The sequence below is a fragment of the Perca fluviatilis genome, chromosome 20 (genome assembly GCF_010015445.1).
Source record: "Perca fluviatilis chromosome 20, GENO_Pfluv_1.0, whole genome shotgun sequence".
Lineage (NCBI taxonomy): Eukaryota > Metazoa > Chordata > Actinopteri > Perciformes > Percidae > Perca > Perca fluviatilis.
In genome coordinates this window covers 28,811,518-28,827,840 of record NC_053131.1, presented here as the reverse complement: position 1 = coordinate 28,827,840, position 16,323 = coordinate 28,811,518, and the positions used below count along the sequence as shown (strand labels likewise).

The 16,323-nt window shown below is 40.2% G+C and overlaps 2 protein-coding genes across 2 annotated transcripts; both read right to left on the bottom strand.

Moving 5' to 3' along the window:
* Positions 1 to 3,152: 3,152 nt before the first annotated feature.
* kcnf1b (potassium voltage-gated channel, subfamily F, member 1b) lies at positions 3,153 to 6,035 on the bottom strand. Its single transcript, XM_039785342.1, has one exon. The coding sequence runs from the start codon at positions 5,919 to 5,921 to the stop codon at positions 4,590 to 4,592; it is 1,332 nt and encodes a 443-aa protein (XP_039641276.1). The 5' UTR covers positions 5,922 to 6,035; the 3' UTR covers positions 3,153 to 4,589.
* A 1,776-nt stretch (positions 6,036 to 7,811) lies between these two features.
* LOC120549523 (V-type proton ATPase subunit C 1-B-like) lies at positions 7,812 to 16,233 on the bottom strand. The gene is made up of 12 exons (XM_039786511.1): positions 15,978 to 16,233; positions 15,379 to 15,446; positions 14,748 to 14,833; positions 14,143 to 14,237; positions 13,053 to 13,144; positions 12,872 to 12,967; positions 12,693 to 12,761; positions 12,096 to 12,188; positions 11,917 to 12,004; positions 10,263 to 10,360; positions 10,032 to 10,161; positions 7,812 to 8,643 (listed from the first exon to the last, which is right to left on the bottom strand). The coding sequence occupies exons 1-12, from the start codon at positions 16,104 to 16,106 to the stop codon at positions 8,554 to 8,556; spliced, it is 1,134 nt and encodes a 377-aa protein (XP_039642445.1). The 5' UTR covers positions 16,107 to 16,233; the 3' UTR covers positions 7,812 to 8,553.
* Positions 16,234 to 16,323: the final 90 nt, after the last annotated feature.

Genomic DNA, 16,323 nt, shown 5'->3' with positions numbered 1-16,323 from the left:
ATAAAAGTCCTCGTCCAAACATGTTTTAAATATGTAAAAATACTGATAAGTATTTTGTTTACCATGGTTTTCCGACATTAAAAGCAAAAAGCAAAAACTCTGAAAAGGGGCTGAAAGAACATCTAATCTTTCTCCATCACTGAGAAATTCTGGATTTGGTCTCGTGCCCTGTCCGCCAACGCTGCTCCAGTTAGGTTGACCGTAGTCTTGCATTGCCAGACCTTCCTCCACAGCGCTGCGGAGGAGGGTCTGGCTAGTCCACACAGCATTCCAGGATGAGAGAAAAACGTGCTTTGGTTTATTGGCATTTCTTTACACCAATCACAATCGTCTTAGGTGGCACTAAGCGCCGGACGGAGCAACGGTGCCTCTGCAAAATGGTCTCGGGAAGTTAACTTGTTTTGGTGGAACCTGTACGGTCAAAGGTTGTTTTAGTCGTGCAACAGAAAACTCAGATTGGACAGATAGTCTAGCTAGCTGTTTGGATTTACCCTGCCATCCAGCGTAATTTTGTGAATGTGAAAGTGAAACGACGTCGATACAGACTAGGTTGACCTTAGTCTCGCGTTGCCGCATTGACGCAACTGTGTGTTGCAGTGCTGCTGCATCAGTGCTCATATCTCAAGAAGCCCTGTTTGTGAAACTTCCAGTTCCCTACACACTAACCTACCTATGCACACGCCTACTCTGCTACATTACTACGACCAGTGGGAACTCATTAAGTGACTAATTATCTGTATTAAACCAGTCTTCAATCACAATCTATTTACCATTATATCCTCCTCTAGACACAAGTGCTCTCTGGCACTGTAAGGATCGTGGGAGACCGCTCCTGTGAAGCATCAAGTCCCATTGGGGAAAGACAAGTATTGACGAGCAGGTTTCTTAACGTCTTTGATGCATTTGTTTACAGGTTGCCGTGGATCCCACATAGGAGAGCCACAGTAAGAAAGACATTACAATTACAATATTGTTATTCATTTATTACCATTTTACTGAACTGCCTTGCACTATATTTATATTTAAATCTTAAATCTCAGACTATACTGATATTGCACTATTCCTTCCCTCTCTTCAATTGTTATTGTATATTTCTTGTACATTTGTAAATTCTATTGTTTTGTTATACTGTATACTTAACAGTATTTTTTTTTATTTCTTACTGTCCTTTCTGTTTTTATTCTTTATATGTTAAGTGAGTGCTGTACTTTGAGAGCCAAGATTAACCAGAGTCAAATTCCGTGTTTGTTTAAGCAAACCTGGCCAATAAAGCTGATTCTGATTCTGATGTAACAGCTTTGCATTTTAAATGCGAAGGTGAGTTTGTGTCAGCAACATTATCGTTTCAACCGGTGTGTCCATGCCACACAGCAGGACTGATGACTGAGTCATCTGTAATGGTTGCTGATGCATAACATATGAAGTGCTATATTTGGTTAAAGTCAACGTCAATTCATGTTTCTCAATTTCCCTTCATCCTCACCTCACATACATCTTTCATGTCATTTTTGTCAGTGTTGATCCACAATCATTTATTCCTTCTATTTTCAGATTGCAAAACATGCTCTTTTCAAATTTGAAGCTATAGTGTAAAGTGTGTGTAAAGTTTTGTGTCTTTACACACCCTCAAAAAATGACAGCAGTAACGCTCTACGTATCTGATATATGGAATGATATCTGCATGTTGGTGGAGACTTTGACACATGACGAGTCCGATGAATTTAGATTAAATTCAGCTTTATTCAATATTGAACAATTTTCTCACAGAGAGAGGGAGATAACCATGTGTACACTCTCCTAAGAGCATGTACCCATAGTGTCTCAACAAACAATAACTCCTCCTTTATACTTTTTGGGGCTTCGCACATTCCAAGCTGTCTATTTCTGTGGGACACTATTACTTCAAAACTAATCCTTTCATGGAAGATACTTCTAATAGATTCACACATTCCAGGCTCCAATTTCCTGTGGGTGAAGGTTGTCCTCAAATTAACCTTCTTGTGTAGTACACTACATACAAGATATGAAATATATTTGAAACATGTGAATATCCAACCTATCAGTATCGTTTGGTCTGATTGCTGCACTCTCAGCCAGTGAAGCTGACAGCTCATCCTCTGAGACGCAGTGTGAGTAGGTGGAGGCAGGACGAAGGAGTGAGATGGAGACAGAGAGAAACAGCGGGTGGGGTGCTGGCGGAGAAGAAAGGGAGTGTTTCTGAGTGTTCAGTGTGTGGGCGTGTATAGCCTTAGTTTGAAGTGTTTCCCCCGCTGGGGACGTCTGTTTCTCACAGACCACTGCCTTGGATCGTGTCACACGCGAAGCACAAACACAGAAACGTATAGGGCAACAATAGCAGATAACAGACACAGACACACTGATAAATGTGTATCCACACATACACAGTCACAACTCACAGGATCAACTGTGACATTCACCCACACAGCACACACTGACCCATGCCTTGCAGGCTACAACTCTGTTTTAGTGGAATGAAGTCTATTTACTTCAAGTATTTTCTTTCATCATCCCTGTGTCGTTTCTATACAAGATGGCTGCAGGAAGAAACAGTCAAACACTGACGGTGGCACCTTGCAGGATGAAACATACGCAGACTCACTTCTGTAAACTCAAATACAGTTTTTTGTCTCGCAAATGCACTTTTACTTTTGATGCCTACATTTAGCTGATAACACGTATCCTACTCCTCACTTATTTTACTTAAAATATCTGAATACTTCCTTCCTTCACCACTGTTCAACTCTGTATCTTGGTAATCTTTTGGCAAGTAAATGCTTATGTATTATTATACTTATATTAAGGATCTTTTCACAAAAGTATTTGAAAATGCAATGTGCACACACTCTGTATCTTGGTGATCTTTTGGCAAGTAAATGCTTATCAACAAAAAGTACCTTATCTCTTCTGTATTCTTATACTTAAATTAAGGATCTTTTCATAAAAGTATTTGGAAATGCAATATGCACACACACACACACACACACACACACACACACACACACACCACACACACACACACTGATACATACACACACACACACACACACTTTATCTTTGGACCTGAGAAAAAATATTGAAAGAATATTTATTCACATCTCTGGAGGAGTGGATGGCATTGTCAGCAGCTGGACTAAATATTAATAAATCACAACATATTAAAAAAACTCATGTTTATTAGAAAGCACGACCTTGGATTGTTTAGCATTTTTTTTTTTTGTCCCCACCACCTTTCCCTATCTGTCCCAGGACCCACTGACCATGGGGTCAGCTAGACACAGGGCAGAAAATAACACAACATATGAAAAAAATATATTCCTTCAATCAACTTTAGGGTAATCTGAGATTAATCATACAGCAGTTATGTGGGGGCTGCAATTTCTGACTCATTTTTAGTCAAATTTTAATAGATATTTCTAAAAAATGATCCACCCACACTGGTCCAATTGAAGTCCCTATCTGATACATTTGCCACCAAAGCTCTGACACCTTATTATATTATATTATATTATATTACATATCAACTTGATTATTCTACTGTCCTCCAAAGAAAACAATCTGTATTGTTATTATTATTAGGAATATTTGAAATTTGGACTCAAGTGTTACCTTGTCCATAACTTACAGCAGCTTACAGGTGATGCTGTAATGATTCTCTATGCACAAGTGTATATATACAGGCAGGGGCGATTCTAGGATCAGAGCATTAGGGGTGCCTGGCACCCTTTTAACGCATTTTAAACGTTATTCTACTGTGTTAACTGTGCATTTTAACATAATTTTGGACCATCGTAGGGAAACAATAAATGATGTAACTAGAAAGTCACCAACAATGCTGAGAAAACTTCCTTTAATGTTGAGCCAAAGGGCCATTAGGTCTACTACAAAGGTGAGGTGGTTTTACAAATGAAATTGGATATTTATCTATGGAAAAGCAGACAGTTCCAAAATTCACTTTTCAATACCTATTGAAAATTTGAGATTTATGCGATTTTGACCTTGGCTGTAAAGCACTATGTTCTGTAAAATGGCTCCGAATTTTTTTCTGAATGATCCAGGCATCTAGATTCTGGGTTTAGTTTCACAATACTGTGATATTCCTAGAGCAGAACTTTTTTATTTTACCTTTTTATTTTATTTTTTTATTTTTTAAGCAGTTATTTTTTAGGGGTCAAGTTTAGGGCTAAAATCGCCCCTGTACACAGGTTTTTCCTGCCCAACTTATTGTTCCATAATAACACACAACAAGAACGAACGAAATAAATGCACCATGCAGTAATAAGCAGCACGTGGCAGAGTCACAGTCAGCTGCAAAGACAACATCTGTGAGACGGCGCTATAGTATATCTACAGTGTAATTGCATGGAGCTGTGCCAATGTGTCTGCAGGGCCAGGCAAAGTTTCAATGTCTTATTGTAAAGGTCTCTGCGTACCGAATTTTGTACATTTACTTTAGATGTTTTTATTGTGGTGCATTAGACTAGGTGTGAACAGGTGACCTTTTGATTTGCACCTTTTTTATATAAAGTGAATTGCCATCATAACAGCAGTAAACGCTCTTGGAAAGGTCTTTATTTGCTCAAACTGCTGGTGCTTTCTCTGCGCGCGTCCTTGCCAGACTTCAGCTCCATCAGCTCCACCTCGTGCTTCGCCGCAGTCTCCAACACTTTCTGCTTATTGTAGAAGACCACAAAGTTATTTATGATGGGGTGGATGGGCAAGGCGATGGCTATTACCCCGCACAGAAAGCTCACGGCTGCGTTGCACTTCCCGAGCGTGGTTTTGGGGTAGATGTCTCCGTAGCCCACCGTGGTCATGGTGATGATGGCCCACCAGAAAGAATGCGGGATGCTTCTGAAAAGGGTCTCTGGGTGGCTTTGCTCCATGGTGTATGCCAGCGCCGAGAACACAAAGATCCCCACGCCCATGTACATGAGGAGCAGCCCCAGCTCCTTTAGACTCTTCTTGAGCGCGTAGGTCAGAGTCTGCAGCCCGGAGGAGTGGCGCGCGAGCTTGAAAATACGCGCGATACGCATGATGCGTAGCGCCTGCACCGCTTGTTGGACGTTAGTCAGCTCCATCATGGATGTGGTGCCAAGGTAAGTGAGGGACAGGACCACGTAGAACGGCATGATGGCCATGAAGTCAATGACGTTCATGAAGGAGAGCGCAAAGTGTACCTTGTTCGGAGATGAGGCGAGGCGCAGGAAGTACTCCGCGGTGAACCATAACATGCAGGCGGTCTCGATCCCCTCCAGGACCGGGTGCTCCACCAGTTTCCCCTCCACGTCCGTCACCTGGAGCTCCGGGATGGTCCCCACGCACATCACCACCGCCGAGACCAGGACAGAGAGGAAGGATGCGATGGCAATGATGCGCGCCGGCAGGGAGGAACCCGGCTTCTCCATCAACCTCCACAGGAACCTCTGGCACCGCTGGGTGCGCGTAATGCACTCATCCACCTCCAGATCCTCCAGGATCACTTTCACTTTGTTTGCAATCTCTGTCAGCTCCTCCTCCTTCTCACTTAGGCAACTTTTACAGCACTCGTCTAAAACATTTTGGTCTATTTTCCAGAACTCCATCTCCTTGATGAAACAGATAGGGCAAATGCCGGGTTTGATGTGGATTTCGCCAAAGTAGTAAACGTCGATGATGCACTTGAAGGCATCAGGATCTCGGTCAAAGTAAAACTCTTTTCTGCATGGATCGAAGTCATCACAAAGCGACGAGATAACTTCATGGTTCTGGGTTGAGCAGTTCAACAACTCCGCTAGTCTGCTCTCCGGGTAGCGGTTCAAAACCTCCCCAAAAAGCACCACACGGACTCCGCCAATGTTCACAGCAATCTCCCCCTCGGCGCACAGCCCAGTTCTATATTTTGGCTTCGGAACTGTCCACATTTTACTTAATGTTTGACTGAATAAATATGTAGCCTATCCTATAACGTTAAAGTAAAGCGTACTGACCACAATTGATGTCCATTATTTCGGCGCGTAAATGTTTCCTCTTCAGACTCTTTCATGCACTGAATGGCACAGCTTTCCCTAACACTTCCCACTCTCTCTTTCTCTTTCTCTCTCCCCCTCTCCATCCCTCTCTCTCGCTATCCCTCACTCTCTCCCTCCCTCTCTCTCTCTATCCCTCACTCTCCCTCCCTCTCTCTCTCTCTCTCTCTCTCTCTCTCTCTCTCTCTCTCTCGGAACAGGTATTTCTTCTCCTGTCTGGGAGATACAATATAATAAATATATAGGCTATTTAGGTTGAGAAGACAATGCAGTCAATAGGCCAATTGAATGTGCACCGTTAATCAGCACTGCACCCTACAATACAGGCACATTCTAACTCCTCCACAGTGGTTATAGATCCCTATTGTCCATTTAAAAAGTTAGAAGGTAAATACATTTTGAGTGAATTACTGGAATGTACAGTGTTGGTAATAACCAAAGGAAATCTTCCAACACCAAACACATTGATTGATCAACTATAATGCATGATAGCTGATAGAAAAGAATGCTGTGAAAATGGAGACAGAACAGAGATAGTGCACTCTCTGGTGATCATGTGCTGCATAGCATTCTAAAAGTAACTAAGTACATGTACTCAACTGCTCGTTAAGTACAATTTTGTGGCGGTAGTACTTGAGTATTTCTTTTTCATGTTACTTTATACTACTCCACTATATTTCATACTTCTGTATCTGTCAGCTGAAGTTACTGGTTGGTTTTCAGGTTAGGATTTTACATTTTACATCTTTTTGGCGGGTGTGACCCCTTACAAAAAAGCAGTGTAGGTGGGCTCATTGTCACGTGTCAGATATCTGATTTGTTAGCAGTTGGGCCTACACCAAATTCCCCCTCTAAACTACTCACATGATTTTATTTAAATAAAAGTTTGAGTGCCAAAGAGGTAAATCTCTCCAATATTTCACAAAAAGAAAAAAAAGATTTTTTTTAAACAATTCTGTTCATCAAATTTGTGTTATTTCTTTTCTTACCTTGTAAATCATCTAACAACTTCTCAGATTTATCTTGTGACCCACAATATTGGGACATGGAACCATTGGACTAAACTACCTAAATGAATATAGCTAGAAGAGAATTCAGATTTGGCATTACACAATGTCAAAACTATGGACAGTTTTTAACGAAGGATCAAAATAGATTCAGCCAAACCAGAGAAATAATTTTTTATTCCACATATTCTTCTTCCTTTCTACATTACCCACAATGCAACTTGACCAAAGACAGTTCGGTCGGAATAGTAATGCTAGTAGCGGCTAGTGCAGCCTCAAGCAGAGCTTATGAGTGGGCTACAGAGGTCTGGTAATCTTACTTCTCTCTGACTCCCCAAACTCAGATTTGTTTCATTTTCAAACTTGTAGCCTTCAGACCAGCTGACTTGGGACTTTATCAGATTTCACATTGCTCCCCCCGGGAACCACAAAAGGCTTTTCACAACTTTTTTTGTACTTTTTTTCACATAACGCAATTGTACTCCCCAAGACCTGCAAACAGACTTTGGTGTGTTAAATTGGTGGAGTTCCCCTTTAAAACTAGCTTGACTAGCTACAAAATAAAAATCCTATGTACACGTTAATGTGTCAGTATACAGTATATATAATATGTTAGTCACAGTGGCCATTTTTCTGCAGAACAAGTGTGTTTACTTTCTTAAGATTTTAGTGCTGGTTGAAATGGCGACACCTGTAGCTACTGGTGGTAACCCTGCCACTAACAATGAAAACTACTATATAGACTATATTTACATTGAATTACTATACTGAAAAAAAACTGAACATAAATATTATCAATAATGTAGTCTGATTTCATGAATGGATTCAGGATTATAACCCTATAGGATATGATTGTAGTACTGTTTCTTGGGGTATTTTACATTGTGGTATTGGTACTTTTACTTAAGTAACGGATTTGAGTTCTCCTTCCACCATTGGTAGCATTACATTAAAAAACATTCTGATGTAGTGAGTTACAAGTACAGAGTGATGCTGTGCTTTCCCTTCAGAATATACAGTATAATGCACCAAAAATGTATGGACTTTTGTGTTGAACAGTGTGCAACTGCGCATTAAGAAATACACTTTATCACACTGTGGTGGCTGTTAGGTCTCTAGGAAGATGTCCTCACTTAAAATGCTTGAATGTGCACCTTGACATTAACATTTACAGTGCATGTTCTTGCATATTCAAATGGTTCCACAGTTCCATGTGCAGTACATCACAAAGTGTAGTCCATGTGCAGCTGATATTGCGGGTGATATTTGCAGTGAAGGGGACTCAAATCCATCCACTGTTCACTTGACAAGATCATTTACACTGCTGTCCAAGGGAAGCTTGACAGTTATTTCTGGCTCATGAGAAATGTTGAAAACCAAGATATCCAAGATATCACTAGTTGTGTTTTATTTTAGAGTTGAGGGTCTTTATGTTCCTGGCTCTGAGTGGTCCGCTCCACCACAGGAGCGACAGAGCCCATATTGCTTGGTCATTGTGTGGGTCCTCTCTTTGTTGACTGCTAGCTGATCTCCAGCAGATTGGTGTTGATATGGAAGCAGACGTAGGACAAGTACTCATGCTGACAGAGTCCTGGGATATCACAGTTTACCTGCTTAGCAGAGGGAGACAGGAGAACACAGACATCAACATTACAGTAAATCTGACTGGACAAACACTCACACTTACTTGCTATTATTGGCCTACGAGAAGCATTGTCAAATTCTCTCATTACTATTCACCACATATACTTTCTTTCTTGATACAATAGATTTCAATTGTGTTTGTATCTTGATAGTGGAGCCTTCAGTATGTTTGAACCTTTACAACACTGAATGTAAGCAACATGCTAAATGAAAAAGTGTGAATGAACTTGCCAAAGCCATTGGTGGAAGCAGCAATACCACAATTTAACAATGTCTTATCAATAATTATATTAACAATGGATCAAATCACTACATACGATGTGAAAGGGGTTGCTTGTAGTGTTGAACCTGCATAAATTATCACCTAACTCTGCATTTCCCCTTGACTCTACGAAAAATTCAGCTCATTGTTTTGGTTTTACAGCCCACGACTTCATTGCTTAATTCATTCTCAACACTCATCAAATTTGTTTCACACCCAGCAGGCAGTTTTTTTTAAAGAATCTCCAATTTACACACACCTCCAATTTACCAGTTAATTAATTAATTAATTAACTTAATTAGTTAATTAACTAATTACCAGTCCAGCACCAAACAGCAGTCAAAGTTAGCTAGCTGCGAGCATAGTGGAGCATTTAGCAGTAAAGAGACAGATATACTCTAGATATAGAGTTGGTGGAGACCAAAACAGAGCTCAAAGGAGAGTGAATTCCCCAGGTCAGTTTCTTGCTACTTACTTTTCGGCAGACATATAAGTCAACAGACACATACTGTATCTGCAAAGGGCCAAAATTGGTCTATAACATTGGCCCAGTGAATTTATTGGGGTAAAAAGCCAAATATATGCCTCTGGAATGTGTTAAAGTTAAGTAGAGGAATAGCACAACATGGCAATACATTGAAAGTTTAAGTAATTCAAAATTGTACTTGTGTTAAAGAGGTTAGTTGCTCTCTACCCATGGTTTTAGGTTAAATATGTTGTGTCATATAAATCCATGGCAGAATAAAAATAAAACCCATTCAAATTAAAATTCAATTATCACTTTTAATTAAAACTGGCTCAGGTGTCATCCTGTGACTGATGTTTCACAATTAGGCCAACTGAGTCAGTTATTGCTGATGAAGACTGTGAGATGTGGTTAAAAGCTGCGAAAAAAGCTAGTAAGTGGACCTTGATTTGACATTGTTTTATGACACATACTAATCCCGTGGTCAGGAGTGAACATCCATGCTCCAAAATGTGTATGTTTGTGTCTTTATACCTTTTGTTCTGTGCTTTAGATGAAATATGAATGTTAAAATGACATAATCATAAGCAACGTTAGAAGCAGAGAAAGTGGATTTGGCCTCTTACATCTGTCTTGCTGGCAGTGGCAGTGGGGTCCAGATGTATGAAGAGTGAGGCGAGTTTTTCTCTCAGTTTCTTTGAATGCTTCTTGTCCGTGTGCAGCACAAGAGCCTGATAGTTCACCGGTAATCCATACCTAGCAGGAGACATCCTTATGAGTCTACTCACAGGGATCTGCATCACATGTCATTTTTCCATTCATGTTGAGAGGAAATCACTATTGTTATCAGCACTGACCTGAGGACTGATTCCACAAACACCCTCATTGCTTTCAAGTGAATCCAGGCAACAAACACCTCACTGAAATTCACCTTAAGCCAACGCACGAAGACTCCCTATGGAGGAGGCATGCACTTTTATAATATACTACAATACACTATATTAATAATAACAGAATAATAAAATATTTTACATACACACAAATCCAAAACACTATATATATATTAGGGGTGGGGAAAAATCAATTCACATATATATATACATACACTACCGGTAAAATAATGTTTGGGGTCACTTAGAAATTTCCATTCCACTCCATTATAAACAAAATACCAGCTGAGATTAGTTGCATTGTTTTTTTATCCAGGGCAGCAGTTTTCAGATTACATTATGTGCTTACATAATTGCAAAAGGGTTCTCCAATGTTTTCTCAGTTAGCCTTTTAAAATGATATCAGATTAGTAAACAGAATGGGCCTTTGGAACATTGGATGAATGTTTGCTGATAATGGGCAATTTAGATATTGCATTAAAGATCAACCACCCACTCAGATCAGCTGGTATTATGTCTATAATGGAGTGGAATGGAAATTTCTAAGTGACCCCAAACTTTTGACCGGTAGTATATATATGAATACATAAACTATAGAGCAGGGGTCTTCAACATTTTTTAGGCCAAGGACCCCTTAGCTGAAAGAGAGACAGAGTAGAGACCCTTTTAGTTGCATATTAAACTGGGACAGATGGATGAAAATGGATGTATTGATATAATGTATTATTCAAACATTATGTTTTAATGTTAAACATACACGATGGTTCGGAGTAATTTCACCCTAGGGTCTGAGGGTCCTTTGCACCATGACCTTGAGCCAAACAACCCCCCAGAACCTTTTTTCCCCTTTGTGTCTAACATTGGGGAGTTAAAGCGTGGTATCAGCTGAATAGCTTAGCGCAGGGGCTAATGGATCCAGGTGTGTATCTTGTAAGTTACCCCACTAATAATGCCCGAAATGATACCAAACTTCTACACTAGTACAAATAGGTTATGCACTCATAAAATGATGGATTGGAAAGTTTGTAAGTACACCAGAAGTTTATGTAAATAACACTTGCCTGTTGGCTTCTGCTCTCTGCTGTTGCTGCTGCTACTGCTACCGCAGTAAGACAAGTGCTTAGGGACGTCTACAAATTACAACACCGAAAAGAGATACAACAAAAAATATTTATTAATTTAATTATTAAATAAGGTAATGTCTCCAAACTTACCTCAATTATAACTTGTCTCCTGCTAGTTATACTACAGCACTTACTCTAAAATATATATATATATATATATATATATAAATATTTTTGTTGTATCTCTTTCCCTAGGGTGAAATTAACCATCACTTTAAGCTTTAAGGTAAACTGTATCTGTGGATGGCTACCATAACGGCTACCTTACTTTGTAAGCATTTCATCAATGTTGTGTAAATTTAATGGGTTATTTTTTGTACGAATAGTCCGATTCGTTTTTGCTTATAATATGTTGGATTTATAGAAACAAACAAACTTTCAAATAATATATATCAGACAATAATTTGGCGGCCCCCCAGCAGTGACTCTGAGGACCCCCTAGGTGTCACGGACTCCCTGTTGAAGATCTCTGCTACAGAGTATGATGTTGGACTCACATATTGTTCCTTCTTGAGAACACTATGCTTCTTCATCTCCTGCTGCTTCTTCGCCTCCATATCAAAGCTGTAGTCGCGCACGGTGAACCTGTGTGGATCATAGGCTACACTATGGTAATTGACACAGACAACACAGCTTTTACTTGACTCTGTATTTTCTGGCAATCCGTCCTGCTTACTTGCTCTCCTGGGCTTTGGCTTTGAATTCACACACAGCTCTTTTGAAAAGTGTAACTGAGAAAAGGCCTCCCTCTCCATCCTCGTACAGCTTCCTGATGATCACACAAAATAATGATGAAAATAATGAAAATTAGGGCGACACATGATGACATGCAGCAGTAGGTCAGGCTGAAAGACAACAAAGAGAAAAAAAAGTGTACTGTAATACTGAGTTGTGATGGAAGACTAGATATTATGCATTGTGAAGCTCTATAGCAAAGACTAACCTGTGATGTTATGCAAATGAACCTTAAAAGCTGTAGGGCTTTCACAATTCATCTATGACAAATTTTGACAGAACTTTCAGTTTTTGGTCTGCTTTAGTTGCCAGGCTACAAAGCACTTTATTTTTCTTATAAGATATGCTAGAAAAGAACATTTCCTTCCCTGCAACTGATCCAAGCTACACAGACTCTTACTTTCTGCCGGTAATAGAACACCTGTGGTTACTTAGCCTGACCTTTTAGATGCTAAGAGCAGGTACTTGGAGCTTTGCGGGTGCTCTTGTACTGAGATTAAGTGGAATGGCTTGTCTTACAGCTGAGAGTGCACCTCACCTGCTGGACCGTGGAACCACAAACTCTGACAAAGACTCATAGGTCCTCTCCCACTGCAAGTAGCTCCCTCTGGGACCAAAAAACATGAACAGAAACACATTTACCCATAAAAAAACAACACATGCAACCCTTGTGTTACACCATAGAATGAAGGTAGAATAACATTTAGTGTCACCAACCTGGTCACCACTACCAGTAGAGTGGTGAGGTACTCTGAGTCCACCAGGTCTTCCTTCCTGACTATGTCATTCAGACTGCGAGTTTGCAAAGTCCCACTGGGAAGACAGACATTCCAGTTCAACATTTCATTTTCATAAAATTATTTAGATTTTTACTTAATGTGTTAGTGACGTCACTCACTCTAGTTTGTGCTCGAGGCTTTGCAAGGTCATTTTCGCACTGTTATATGCCGCAGCTCGAGATTTTAATTCCGTCTCCATCTGGGAAATTTCCTGACACACATGCAAGTATTAACAGGACATGTAAACATCAGGAGTGCATGTGATATTAACCTCAAACTATAGTCTGGGATAAGAACTCATATATTGAATACCTTTAATAAAATGTAATAGTTGGGGTTTGTCGGTGTGTAAGACGTGGGCGTTTACCAGGCAAAGAGGGTCTAATGCTGTCAAGTTGCATTATTAGAAATGTAGAAACCACATCGGAATGTTTTGGTCTCTGCTTCTTTTTTAAAGACACAGTGAAATGGTAAATACAATTCCAAGCTCTAATTGTGTGTCCCAGTGGTAATTTTTCATCTCTTCTTACATGCTAAATATCAAACATGAATATGGAAAGCTCGTAGCCAGTGCCACAAATGTGATTTCGAGGAAGGTATGGGTGGAGGTAAACAGTCCTATAGCCATATATCTTTCTACATCTGCAGTCTTAGACAGTGTCGTCATTTAGGCTCCTAGTGGCCTCTTCCTGAGCCTCTCAGTGCTGGCCTGGTGTATCCAGTTCCTTCTTTCTGACCTCAAAATGTAGAAAAGCTGTTACCTGGGTGGTTTGGATCTTTAATGATTCTCTTAGCCTTTTTCTTGCAGCGCCACGTAAATGTCCTAAAGGCAGGGCAGGGCCACGCCTATTGTACGTTCATCCGAACGAACCACTCTTTGCAGGACCTTACGGTCCTGTTTGGGGCAGTGATGCTTCCCGTCAGGATGCCCTCAATGGTGCGGGACTAGAAATTCCATGTGCTGTTTGCTAAGCCACCAACACTTTGAGAGGTCCAATCACATCTGAAGGACTTTATTAAAATCCCTCTTGTAGATAACCCATTTTATTTAGAAATATGTTACATTAGTGAAGCTACAGACACTATAACTTCCAATTCACTGTGAGTTTCAATGTTTCTTTTTTGTCTCCCAACTTTGCAAAAGTACAATAATAAATTGTATGATTATGACTGTCATTTAATATAATCCTCATTTTAATGAGTTAGTACCTTGTTGATGATGTCTGTCAGGCTGGAGAGAGGCAGAGCTGTGGGGTACTTGGCTTTGTCCCACTGAAACTTGGTCATGTAGCTCACCAGCTCCACTTAGAAACACACAAGAAGTCATAACCTAAAAAGAAACCAAAAATTGCACAACAAACACACGCCGCCACATAGTAGAATAGGAGTGTCATTCCGAAAACATAAGGGGAAAAGCACTGTAAACACGCACATTACATATAAGGAGTCACACAGCACTGCACTCCAGCTAAAAGAGCAAATTGCCGGCAGAGAAAATACCCCTCAGAGACTGGAGGTAAGCTTTCAGGGGTGACACGGCCGCTGTCTGATTCATGCCGTGGTCTGATGGGAGAAAGTGACCAGAGACAGTGGTTAGCTTGGTTTGGGATGGACAGCTGTTGATCTGTCCTACTCTCTGAATTTGTGTGTGGATGTTTGCGTGTATACATGCATAAAGACCCTGTTTAAGTAGCTCTTAGTCTCATTTGCAGTGTGTGTCACCTTTGGCTTCTAAGCACTCTCCTGATGAGTTTTTATACGGTGTAATTAACACCCCCAGCATGTATCAGCTTGTGTGTTTGTGTGTGACTGACCTCCATTGGCTAAGGCGTTTTCCAGCACTTTGTCACTGGACTGCTCCATCACCTCCCTCATAGTCTGATGTGTTTTTTTAATCACACTGACAGGAAAAACATCATAATTACAGAGGTGCTTCAACTTTTTGTCAATTTTAATCATTTATTGGCTCCTATTGTGGACAATGGTTTTCTCTCAATTCTAGCACTGATGTCAATAATGAACGCCCAACAAAGGGTTTAATTTATCCAAGCAAAGACCTCTAGCTTAAGACAGATTCAGAAAACAATGAATAAAACTGAATAAAAACAAGTCTGGGCTAAATTACGAGACACAATCTGTTTGGTTTGATCTCCCTAAGCCTCATTTTTATGTCGCAAAGAGACTATAACATCCCCTACACAGTGCCAGCTCAGATACACCAACAATGAAATTCAAAGCAGGAGGGAAAACTAACCGTCAGCTGACCCTGACTATCAATTAATCATGGTGTAGGCTCACACAAGCTCAAAGTTACAAGTCGTAATTAAGGACAAAGCTGCACATTAAGCTACAAATGTGAAATGGCCAATGGCAATCATGTTTTTGTGTGCATCAACAAAGCATGGGCAATATTAGTTTGATTCATCATTCTTGGACTTTTTTTACCTTTCAGTCAGTGTGTCGAGCTTGGAGAGATCATCTGACACACTGAGAAGACTGTCCAGTATTCCCACCTGGGGTCACAGCATAGACATCACAGTCAGTGTTACTGTGGCTGATGTATTATGGATTTGACATAGAGCTCAAACACAACAGTACGCAACAGTTCTGCATGTATAATGACTTGTGAATGTACTGGCATTTAAGATTTAGTGTAGAGATGTTCACATATGAAATTCAATACTACAAATTTACGTTTGAACTCTTGGTAGAAATGAAAAACTGCTGTTAAAATATGATTCCTGGCAGCCAAGGTGAACTGCTGAGTAAAATGGGTCAGATGGAAATTTTGTCTCAAACTGTAGCGAGCAACCTGAGCCTGTATCCCTTCACCAGAGAAGGACATCAAACACCATCATCCTCCTCAACTACATTACTGGTATAAACACAGCACAAACATACAAGAACAATTATTTGTTTTTGACAGTTCTGTTCTCACAGGTCAAGAAGAAAGATCCCCTCATATCTGGTCCTTATGTCTATATATTTGATCTGTTTACTTGGCTCCTCCTAGACTCTCCCTAAGAACAGATACACAGCATTACCTTGAGATCTGGAATGGAGAACTTGCTGCAAGAGGCCAGGTTAGTTTTGGCAATTATGTGCTTGAGTTTCTCTACACTGGTTAAACTGGTCTTGTCCAGAGGGACAGAAATAAACGAAAATTCTGTCATGACTCCAAGTGCTTCACATAGAGACCTCCAGTCAAAGTCCTCCTAACAACAGGCTTTGGCACCAAATAGCCTGTGACCTAGAGCAAACAAACATACAGTAAGGTGAACTCCATCATCAAAACATATATAGCCGTTCACACAGAGCTGACTTTGTGAAATAAAATGTAATGTTTTTCTTTATATTATTCTTTTTCTGGTGTCCCTAGGAGCACATTAA